The sequence below is a fragment of the Malus domestica genome, chromosome 07 (genome assembly GCF_042453785.1).
Source record: "Malus domestica chromosome 07, GDT2T_hap1".
Classification (NCBI taxonomy): Eukaryota; Viridiplantae; Streptophyta; class Magnoliopsida; order Rosales; family Rosaceae; genus Malus; species Malus domestica.
Genome location: NC_091667.1, coordinates 34,838,089 through 34,849,226, shown reverse-complemented (window position 1 = coordinate 34,849,226; position 11,138 = coordinate 34,838,089). Strand labels below are relative to the sequence as shown.

At 38.8% G+C, this 11,138-nt stretch overlaps 2 protein-coding genes across 4 annotated transcripts; one reads left to right on the top strand and one right to left on the bottom strand.

Annotated features, from left to right (window-relative positions):
* Window positions 1-2,784: 2,784 nt before the first annotated feature.
* On the top strand, window positions 2,785-6,251 carry LOC103439827 (receptor-like protein EIX2). Its single transcript, XM_008378447.3, has 2 exons — window positions 2,785-5,925; window positions 6,114-6,251. The coding sequence occupies exon 1, from the start codon at window positions 2,987-2,989 to the stop codon at window positions 5,879-5,881; it is 2,895 nt and encodes a 964-aa protein (XP_008376669.1). The 5' UTR covers window positions 2,785-2,986; the 3' UTR covers window positions 5,882-5,925; window positions 6,114-6,251.
* On the bottom strand, window positions 5,927-11,138 carry LOC103439829 (uncharacterized). 3 transcript variants are annotated; one of them, XM_070825512.1, is made up of 16 exons: window positions 10,902-11,138; window positions 10,063-10,288; window positions 9,860-9,979; window positions 9,235-9,379; window positions 8,791-9,083; window positions 8,632-8,687; window positions 8,370-8,464; window positions 8,136-8,238; window positions 7,923-8,017; window positions 7,786-7,848; window positions 7,460-7,535; window positions 7,234-7,342; window positions 6,903-7,015; window positions 6,700-6,758; window positions 6,473-6,581; window positions 5,927-6,341 (listed from the first exon to the last, which is right to left on the bottom strand). In XM_070825512.1, the coding sequence occupies exons 1-16, from the start codon at window positions 11,121-11,123 to the stop codon at window positions 6,207-6,209; spliced, it is 2,019 nt and encodes a 672-aa protein (XP_070681613.1). In that variant the 5' UTR covers window positions 11,124-11,138; the 3' UTR covers window positions 5,927-6,206. The 3 variants fall into 3 exon arrangements, with proteins under 3 accessions (XP_070681613.1, XP_028962026.1, XP_070681614.1); XM_029106193.2 differs by having other exon boundaries at window positions 9,235-9,376; window positions 9,857-9,979; window positions 10,063-10,468; window positions 10,902-11,029; XM_070825513.1 differs by having other exon boundaries at window positions 10,063-10,468; window positions 10,902-11,029.

Sequence of the window (11,138 nt, the reverse complement as noted above, 5' to 3'; positions counted from 1 at the left end):
TTCTACAGTTTCTTGCCGACCACAATGAGGATGTGAAAGCTGTTACTTTGAAAAATGCTCCGGAGAATCACAAATTGACATCACCAGATATTCAAAAAGACATTGTAAATGCTTGTGCAACTGAGACCATCAAGACTATTATTAAAGACATTGGCACTTCGCTGTTCTCTATTTTGATTGATGAATCTCGCGACGTATCAACGAAGGAACAAATGGCTATTGTATTGCGTTATGTGGACAAGAATGGGCATGTCGTTGAGCGTTTTATTGGTATTGAGCATGTTACTAGTACTGCTGCTCTTTCACTCAACGAAACCATTGATGAGGTATTTTCTAGGCATAAATTGAGCATGTTTAGGTTGCGTGGGCAAGGTTACGATGGGGCCAGCAATATGCAAGGTGAGTTCAATGGTCTTAAAGCTCTTATTATGAAAGACAGTGGTTGTGCCTATTATATTCATTGCTTTGCACATCAACTTCAATTAGCTCTTGTAGTTGTGGCAAAGAAGAACATCCAAATTGAGTCTTTTTTTAGTATAGTTACTATTTTGGTAAATGTTGTTGGAGCTTCATCGAAGCGTTATGATCTTCTTCGAGAGAAGCAATCTATTGCAGTTATTGAAGCACTTAACAGTGGTGAGTTTACAAGTGGGAAAGGCAAAAATCAAGAAACTACTTTGAAACGTGCTGGAGAAACACGTTGGGGTTCACACTTTGGTACTTTAGTAAGTATCATGACTATGTTTTCATCCATACTTTATGTACTTGAAGTAATAGCAGATGATGGAGTAAGCTCTCAACAAAGATGTAAAGCGAATAATTTATTGGATTCCATGCAATCATTTGATTTTGTGTTTAATCTACAGTTGATGAAAGATATACTAGGAATAACCAATGAATTGTCACAAGCATTGCAAAGGAAGGATCAGGATATTGTAAATGCAATGAAGTTGGTTGGAGTTTGTAAGCAAAGGTTGGAGATAATGAGGAAAAGTGGTTGGGATTCTTTACTTAGTAAAGTCTCAGATTTTTGTCTTAAACATGATATTGATGTGCCTAATATGGATGATATGTTTCTTTCTCGAAGGCGAGGGCAACGAAAAGCACAAGCAGTCACAAATATGCATCATTATTGTGTTGGGATATTTTATGTTGTTTTGGATTGGCAGCTTCAAGAACTAAATAATCGTTTCAATGAGACCAACACTGAGTTACTTCTTTGTTTGGCATGTTTATGTCCAGCTGACTCCTTCTCTGCTTTTGATAGCCAAAAGCTATTGCGTCTTGCCCAGTTTTATCCTAAAGACTTCTCTATGAATGAGCTAGTGATACTTAAGATTCAACTTGAGACTTACATTATGGATATGCGGTCTAGCATTGAGTTTTCAGGTTTAAAAGAGATTGGAGATCTTGCAAAAAAAATGGTTCAATGCAAAAAACACAAGGTGTATTCGCTGGTTTACTTGCTTGTGACATTAGCACTAACTCTTCCAGTTGCTACTGCAACCGTTGAAAGAGCATTTTCGGCCATGAAAATTCTGAAGAATCGATTGAGAAATCGAATGGGAGATCAATGGATGAATGATAACATGGTTATTTTTATAGAGAGAGATATTTGATGGTATTGGTAATGATGTTGTCATGCAACGCTTTCAGAACATGAAAACGCGTCGAGGGATATTGTAAGGGACTGTTGTATGAAAAACTTTTTGGATTAATATATAAGTATTGTGTTTAGTAAATTCTTGAGGTTTTTAATTATGACTTTGTTGTTTGAGGATGCCCCCATTCACACAAATCTCTGGCTTCGTCCCTGCCGCCTAGATCGTCTAAACACCTGTCTAGCCCATCCAGACCCGCCTAGACACTCTAGGTTGCGACTTACTTAGACAGAAAATAGATAACTTCCATTTACATTTTATTTTTTTCAATAAATTGTAAGAAACTTGTTGAATACTTAAATGAACGCACATTATATGTTTGTTTTCCATATTTTCATTATGTTCCAATACTTTATAATATATATATATATATATATATGTCATTCTATTTTATAATTTATGATGAAATTATATATTTTTTAAGTATAAACAAGTACTTATTTACACGAAATATAATAGATTTACTTAAATCCGTCTAGTCCGCCTATGTGTCTGCCTAGACCCCGACTAGCACCTAACGTCTTTTAGAATCTTATATTCTAGAGTGCTTTAGCATTCCTCTTTCATTTGATTTATAAAACTTGGGCTACACCTAATGAGCGCCGGTAAGACTGTGTACGATAAACGTATTCCCGATCCTCACAAAGCGAAGAACCTTATTGGATTGGAGTCGTTCTTTTATTATAGTATGGCAGTGTGATCAGTTTCACCGAGCTTATTGAAGTGGTGAAATCATCCATTTTTCTTAAACATACATTCTGTAAGGGATTGGTGTGGACGGGGAAGGTTACCTCCGGACAATCAGACCTTTAGATGCCACTCGGGGTAGCATCCTAAAAGGTGGGACAAAACACCTCAATCCACCTTATTATTCCAATTAAATTCCCATCTTCATATAGCTAGTCCTAGGTCTGATTCGTGGCCATGTTGAATCATGCAATGATGGTTAGATAAGGCTAAAATACTTTTGTGAGTCCTTTCAACCCCAAAAAAGTAGATCAACATGGCTCTGCCACAAGTTGGTCCTTTAAAAAAAATGAAATCCCCATTTTTTTCTATTGATTTATAAATATTATATTGGCGTTTACTTTTGACTTTGCCACCCATAGAAAGCTTAAGAACAAACAAATGGTCATAGACATATATTATATCAAATGAACACAATGACTTTCGGTTCCGTTTTGTTAGCAAAATGTATTAAAGTTAACAACATCCCTTTCACCTCCGCCCATCACATTCCGTGTTGATATGAAACCATTCACGCACTGCAAATGATCAATCTTTAAAGCAACATCTCTTGCTTTTCACTCCCAAATTCACATACCATGTTGTTCAAAGTCATATATTCTGTCTTGTTTGTGCTTACATCTGTCAATTGTTGTTTGAGTGCCGGAATCAGTTCCAACATCAGGTGCTTACAAACAGAAAAAACCGCTCTGCTTCAGTTCAAACAAGGCCTCGTCGATGAGTCCAATGTTCTTGCCTCTTGGGAAACCGGCAAAGATTGTTGCGAGTGGAGAGGAATCACTTGCAGCAACGAAACAGGTCATGTCGTCACACTAGATCTTTACTATAACTCTTCTGATGTTTATAATGTTGAAACTCCTTTGAGTGGTGTCATTGCTCCTTCTCTACTTGAATTGCCGTATCTAACTTACTTGGACCTCAGTTTCAATAATTTCAAAGGAAAAATTCCCAAGTTCATCGGTTCTTTAAGCCGGTTGAAGCACCTCAAACTGGCAGGTGCTAGTCTTAGCGGACCAATTCCTCCCCAACTCGGAAACCTCTCTAGTTTGTATGCTCTTGATCTTGCATGGAACTTTGTCACATTTGAAAATCTCGAGTGGTTATCTCATCTTTCTTCTTTGAGGTACTTGAACATGTCGGGTCTTAATTTTTCCGAGGTTGTAAATTGGCCAGAGTCTATAAGCAAACTCCCTTCACTTGTTGAGCTTCAGCTATCTTCATGTAATCTTCCCAATGTCGAACTGAGTTCGCTTTCTTTTGTCAATTCTTCTAACTCTCTTGAAGTCCTTGAACTCTCGTATAATTTTCTTAATCTTTCGATATTTTATTGGATGGCCAATGTTAGCACCAACCTTGTTCACATTGGTTTAGCTGGTGATCAGTTGCAAGGTCCCTTCCCAGATGTTTTTGCAAACATGGTTTCTCTCGTGTCTCTTGATCTCTCGTATAACAAACTTGAAGGCAGGATACCAAAGTCCTTTCGAAACCTTTGCAACTTAGAGTTGTTGAATTTACTGGAAAACAAACTTTCTGACAGACTTGAAGACTCTGTCGAAAACTTGTCTTGTGCTCAAGACACCCTCGAGTCCTTGTCCTTGAGTGGGAACCTATTTTCGGGTTCATTTCCTGATAACCTTACAAGATTTTCATCCTTGAAAGAATTGTACATTGATGGCACCAATGTAAGTGGATCTCTTCCAGAAAGTTTTCAGCCACTCTCCCAGCTAAGATCCTTGAGCCTAGTTCTAAACCAGTTCACCGGATCACTGCCTGATTTTACAGGTCTTTCGTTGTTAAGGCAGTTATTTATCTCCAAAAATCAGCTCAACGGATCTATACCAGAGAGTATCGGACAACTTTCCAGCCTCGAAGATTTGGATCTTTCTTGGAATTCTTTGAATGGTGTCGTAACTGAAGTACACTTCTCCAATCTCTCGCGTTTAAACTCTTTGGATTTTTCTCATAATCCTTTGTCTTTCAACTTGAGCTCGGATTGGACTCCGCCTTTCCAAATCAAATCACTAGGATTGGACTCCTGCAAGGTTGGCCCTGCTTTTCCGAAATGGATTCAAACTCAGACAAAACTTACTTCACTTTACATGTCTGATGCTGAGATTTCGGATTCTATACCTGATAAGTTTTGGGACCTGTCTTCCAGCTTATTCGAGTTAAACCTATCGATGAACCAAATCCATGGAAAGTTGCCAAATCTATCAACAAAAAACAGCACCTTTTTTTCACTTGACTTGTCATCTAATCGCTTGGACGGTCCACTTCCGCCATTTCCTTCAAGTGTAGCCATCTTGCTTCTCTCCAAAAACATGCTTTCGGGACCCTTATCTTCCTTTTGTGAAACAGAAACTCCAAACTTGTTTAATCTAGACCTTTCCGAGAACCAGCTATCCGGCGAACTTCCTAGTTGTTGGATGCAGTTTCAAGGATTGTTCTCTTTGAACATGGCTAAGAACAATTTCTTCGGAAAAATTCCAAGCTCATTAGGCTACTTAAAGAATGCTGCATTGTTACGCTTACATGACAACAACCTTTCTGGAGAATTGCCATCTTTGGAGAACTGTACAGAGTTAAGGGTTGTTGATCTCGGTGCCAATAAACTATCTGGAGAGATACCGACATGGATAGGCCCGAGCCTAACAAAGTTGCTGGTTCTTCGCTTAAGGTCAAACGAGTTTTATGGAAGCATACCCTTAAGCCTATGCAGTCTTCCTGCCCTTCATGTTTTGGACTTCTCCAAGAACAATATATCTGGGGCCTTACCATTTTGCCTCCCTAACATAACAGCTTTGTCTTCTATGTCCCCCGAGGTTGAGGACAACATTATTGTTGGGTTTGTGCAACTGATTTGGAAAGGAATAGAGATTGAGTTCGGCGAAAATCTTAAGCGTTTGAGAAGCATTGACATTTCAAGCAACAACTTAAATGGAGACATTCCAGAAAGTGTAACAAGTTTGATGAAGTTGATTTCTCTGAACCTTTCAAGAAACAGTTTCACTGGGGTGCTTCCTAACAAATTTGGCCAGTTGGAGATGTTAGAATCGCTCGATTTGTCACGAAACCAGATATCTGGTAGCATTCCTTCGAGCTTTTCCAGCTTACATTATCTTAGTGTCTTGGACTTGTCATACAACAACTTAACAGGAAGGATTCCGCTAAGCACTCAACTTCAAACCTTTGATGCTTCTGCATTTACGGGAAATCTTGGACTTTGCGGGCAACCGCTCACACCAGAATGCCCGGGAGATGCAACAACTGAAGATCCTGCAGTCCCTAATGGCAGTGGAAGTGACAAGACCAAACAAGATGATGATGGTTTCATAAGCTTAGGATTTTATGTCAGCTTGGTGCTTGGTTTCGTCATAGGATTCTGGAGTGTCTGTGGTACTTTAGTTCTCAAGACAACTTGGCGATATGCCTATTTCCGGTTCTTGGATGATATCAAAGATCGGATTATGTGACGACCGTTGCCTGTGAAGGAAAAGCTGTAGGGGAGATTTCAAAGGTAAACGGTAAAGCTCTACTCTCCTAATCTGTTATATACTTCCGAACTTATACAGATTCATTCAGTTGTATTTTCCGATTTGTAATAAAATGTCATCAACTATGATGCTTGTTTGTCTCAAGGGCTATGCTCTATAAAAACTGTTCAATGATTTACACCTACACACTAATACAAGACACATTGCTCAGATGAAAGCCAGAACGAAACCAGTTCAAACACACCGGAAGTGAACTTCATCCAACGTCAGGCACACCAAGAACACGGAGATAAAAGTCAAACATTTATGACATAGATGTTACCAGGACAGAGTTATCAGCCGATCCTGTTAAGAAGATGGGTAAAGTCGGGTGCCAATCTACAGTAGTTATAGCAGCACTGTGTGGGAGAGGGCTCAACCCATTCACATGACCCCGAACCTGAACCAAGTTAACAAAACAAAAATTTGTATCAACGCAATGCATCACATAGATATTCAAAACACCGCAATCAGGGAAACCCTATACATAATGAAGCCACTCACACAAACGCATGGAGAAGAGAGAACAACCTGGTATATGGGCGCTCTTACGGAACCGGATGTTACCAATAGTCTCCTCCCGGTAGCATCTAAAGCCATTTCATGTCTGCAACTTTTTGAGCTCTCAGGGTCACAGAACCTACGGAATGGAAGAGAGCAGCGCTAGTTAATCAGGTGTATGGAGAAATAGTTTTGTTTGACAAGACTGCAGTGTAACTAATATCTATTAATAATATGGGATGCCAAAGAAAAAGTACCTGGTACAGTTTCTTGACCATAGGATTTGACCTTGGTTTTGCAAGCTCCATTCAAACACCTGACAGCGCAAAAACAGTTCTGTTAGGCAAATACTTTTGAGAGGACAAAATTATAAGACCAGCTGTAGTTCAAGTAATAACGAGGGGGCAAATTTTAAATGCTCTAATCAAACTTCATGCAAAAATGAATGTAAAGCACTTGCCTTTCCATCTACTCCCAAACTGAAAATACTTGTCTCATCAGGGCCGAAAAGAATGGAGCTTATAGCAGAGTCATGTGCAGGCCACCCGGTTATTTGTAGATAGGCAGACATATCTTTGGCTTGTTAAGGTGTTCGTATTTGTATGAGTATGTGTACATATGCAGGCAAGCTAAGCTATGCAGAAGGGGGCACCAGTTTATGATTCTATTAAGACGAGGGATTAAACACACAGCTAAAATGCCTTTGTTGAGGGCAAAAATTTAACCACCTTGGAAAAATAAAAATAAATAACACAAGAAATGCAAAAGTGTTCAAAAATATGTGTGGATACCAAACATGTGAATCATTCCATCAGTTGCAGCGGCCACTAAAACTTTCCCATTGTGATTGAAACTAAGGGATGTTATTGCAGGTGGATCTTTACCAAGAGGAAGAACTGTCTTCACGAAACCCAAAAGGTTAAGCACTAAACTTACAAGTGTCGGAAATGAAAGGCTTAAGAATATAAGTTGCTATAGCATGCATAAATGATCTTCTGGTACAAAGAAAGCATATACCATAGCCTTCCACGTCTTCATATTCCACACAGTTAATGAAGCGAACCCCATACTATCAACATAACTTGATCCGTGCCTACAAATACAATAAAAGTCATAATTCTGACATTCATGAGAATTTAATCCCCAAACACACAAAAACACACATGAGCATATATGCATATACGTAATGGTAAAAGGAATGGTTTCATGTTTAAATTATAATCATTTCAAGCAAAGTGCTCGTATCATACTTCAGTTGAATAGAGCTGTTACAATAGGGGAAAATTTTTGGTCAAACACGGAGTCTAGTATGAAAATATGATAAGATTACAGAAAGAATGTACCCCTTGGATGCTGCTGCAGTAACAAAAATTGGCTCTACAGGGCTGCACTTTATATCCAGGATACTGTAGCAAGGGAAAAAAAGGGTAAATAACAGAGCCAAGAAGTACACAATAGTACGAGTAATATCAGGAAGAACCTTGGAAATTCTTCACTCGTGCTAAGATCACAGACAACTCTCTTTGCATCGACATTCCATGCTTTAATGCCTCCATTAGCAGTGCCTATCAGAAGCTTTTGTCAAAAGAACAAAAACACTTAAACTAGATATTCCACTGTCAAATAATCAGGTTAAGATTCCAATGCCAAGCAATATCTAAGTGCATTTTGAAAATCTAATCTGCATGCATACCAATCGGTCAGATTTGCACTCCCAGTCAAGTGACATAATCTTGGCTCCACAATAAATGGTTGCATTTCTAGATGCCGGAGTTGACGAGTCATAGGTCCATATCCTATTTAATGAACAAATACAGATTACGATTTGAAATCAGCCGATGGTCAAAGAGTTGAGAAATCAGCCAATAGTCAAGGAGTTGAGCAATAAATGTAGCACTTTCGTAACTACTAACTATAGAACTAATACCTTACTGTTCCATCTTCAGATGCGCTGGCTATATTATTTCCAGATGCAGAAAAGCGGCAGCGACTGATTGGACTTGTGTGGCCCAAAAATGTCTCCTATAAACAATGATGATTCGAAAGTTATGGAGTCTCCGATAAAACATAAACAACTGAAGCTGAAAAAAAGTTATCAGAAAACAAGGAGCTACAAAAATACTAAAGCGCAACGAATTGAATATGAGCTTGTAGCATCACAAACCAATCATGCCTTAGAAGCAGTTTACCTGGAAGTCAACCTTAAATTCAGTGAAGTCTTCTAAATGGCTTTCCCTGCCATTTTCTGTAATCACATTCCATAGTTACTAAACAGATAATCTCCGTAACAGCTACTGCACTGTCCCCACAACACAAAGGGAAAATAATTCAGTACAGAAGTTACTTACCATTATAGGGGTCATCCTCGTATAGCTGAATACTATCAGCAGTTCCACCATCTCTCACGCGAGGAGTTGATTGAGAACTTAAATTAGGATCAGACTTAGATATGTTAAACTCTGGTCTGTTTCCCATGTGTCCAGCAACAACCCAATCTGGATCCACCTCTGCTCCCCTTATTTGAAAAGTATCAGGAGGGCAAGTTTCCTGAGTATCCTTAGATATAAGACGATTTTCCTCATGCACTACACTTGATGAACTCATGGTTCGTTCAGTGCTTGCATCGGTTACTGACGAACAACTACAGAGTTTCAAAAGTAAAATAAAGGAATAAGGAAGAGACAAAAACATGATAGTCTCAAAATACTGACGATCCCTTGCACCAAGTCTATACAACTTATTTAAACGTGATACTCTCAAGTCTAAAGGGAAGAAACAATGAAAAACTTCACCTTCTTAACTGGCATAATTGACCATCTTTTTCCTCCAACAAAGCCTGAAGTTTTGATAACTTGAGCTTGAGTTGCTTGATGTCTTTTTTCAGATGGTTGACAGTAGTCTTTTCTGAACTAATTTTCATAAGGGCTGGTATGCGTGGTTTAGTTAAGGGCATTTTCTTCAAACTTAGTCATATTGCGCAATTAAAGGGCAGAAATCAATGTAAAACTAACCTGGTTTTCACTTGAAATATGTAAAAAAAAGGTCGTACCCAGTGCACAAGGCTCCCGCTTTACGCAGGATCTGGGAGAGGTGAATGTCGGCTAGCCTTACCCCCATTTATGGAGAGGCTGCTCCCAAGTCTCGAACCCAAGACCTACCGCTCATGGGCGAAGGCACTTGCCATCGCACCAAGTGCGACCTCTTCACTTGAAATATATAAACTCAAAAAAATAAGAACAAGGTTGATATAAACGAAACTGGTTTTCATATGGTAGCTGAGAAATTCAAATTATCATAATATCAAAAGCCTACATAGTTGGGCGCCATGTGACAACAAGTACCAAGATCGACGAACAGCCCACTCTCAAAAGACAACATATATAAAAATGAAATTAGCCAAATTCTGAAGGATATGAGTACCGTTGAAGATCTCACTAAAGAAATTTCTGACAGATAAACGCAAGGCCTCATACCATTCCTTTGAAAAGTATATACGAAACTCAGGATCAGAGTTTGGTTTCTTTACATAAGGAATGGCTGCATCACACATATAAAAAGGTAAATCAACAAAAGACAGTAGATCACTATATCAAAATAGAAAGACAAAAAGACAAACCCACCAAACCATGCAGTCCAATCCTGGCCCCTTTGCAACAAATCATTCCCAATCATTCCAAAGAACTCTAAAACCTTGTCCCTCCTCCCTGACTGGATGGCATTAACAACGTAGTAGCGTAGAATAGACACCTCCAGTTTCGAAAGAGTAGTCAAAAGTACTGTCTCGGATGATGAAGAGAGACACTGCTTGAAAAAACTGAACAGACCAACTAATTTTTCTGCCTGAAACTTAGGTACATACACTGAGAAGATTAATTCCATTATCCTATCTACTTGAAACCCTTTACTGATATCCGTAGATAATTCAGAATCGAAAGCTTGCAAAGTGTTAGTGAATCCTTTAAACACAAGAAACTCCCTCACAAGCTCCTCAGCATACTGCATATTCTCCATCTTCCCCAGCTATGTCTACAAACACATATATTCACCTTAACTTGTATACCAGGTTATTATACATCCATGTCTCACATGGATCAGATAACAAATACTAAAAAGTGCATCTTTCACTACTTATCACTGTTCTTCAAACAACAACAATAACAACAACAACAAAGCCTTATCCCACTAAGTGGGGTACTGAAAGGTTGCATTTTTCACCGATTTTTTTACAAAGAATTAAACTTTTAGTTGCAAAAAAATTCAATTTTGATTAGTTTTACATTACATTTAGCCCAAAACTAAAAGGGTGATCAGGAAATCTTTAAACTCAGTTCATGATTGTATTTATGTGGTAATTCGTATCAAGTTGGAAGCATAATAATAAGAAGGGAAAGAGGGTTTAAAGGGATTTAGGGTTTGCAGAAATTGAAATTTCAGGAATTGGGGGAAGGCAAGATTGTACCTTGCGGAATTGCAGAGGAACCGGATGGGATTTGTAAGTTACAGTCAAAGGAGGGGAGTTCGATTCAGCTTTCCAGTCCAGGTTGAGCAGGGTGGAAGGTGGGAAGGTGGGAAGGTGGGAAGGTGGAGTGAGTTTGGCGCTTAAATTATTGCTACTATTATCATTGTAGTCGTTGAAGCCCAAACATGTTGCTTTGAGCCCAAACGTAGTTAATTGGGCCATTTCTAATTAGGAGGA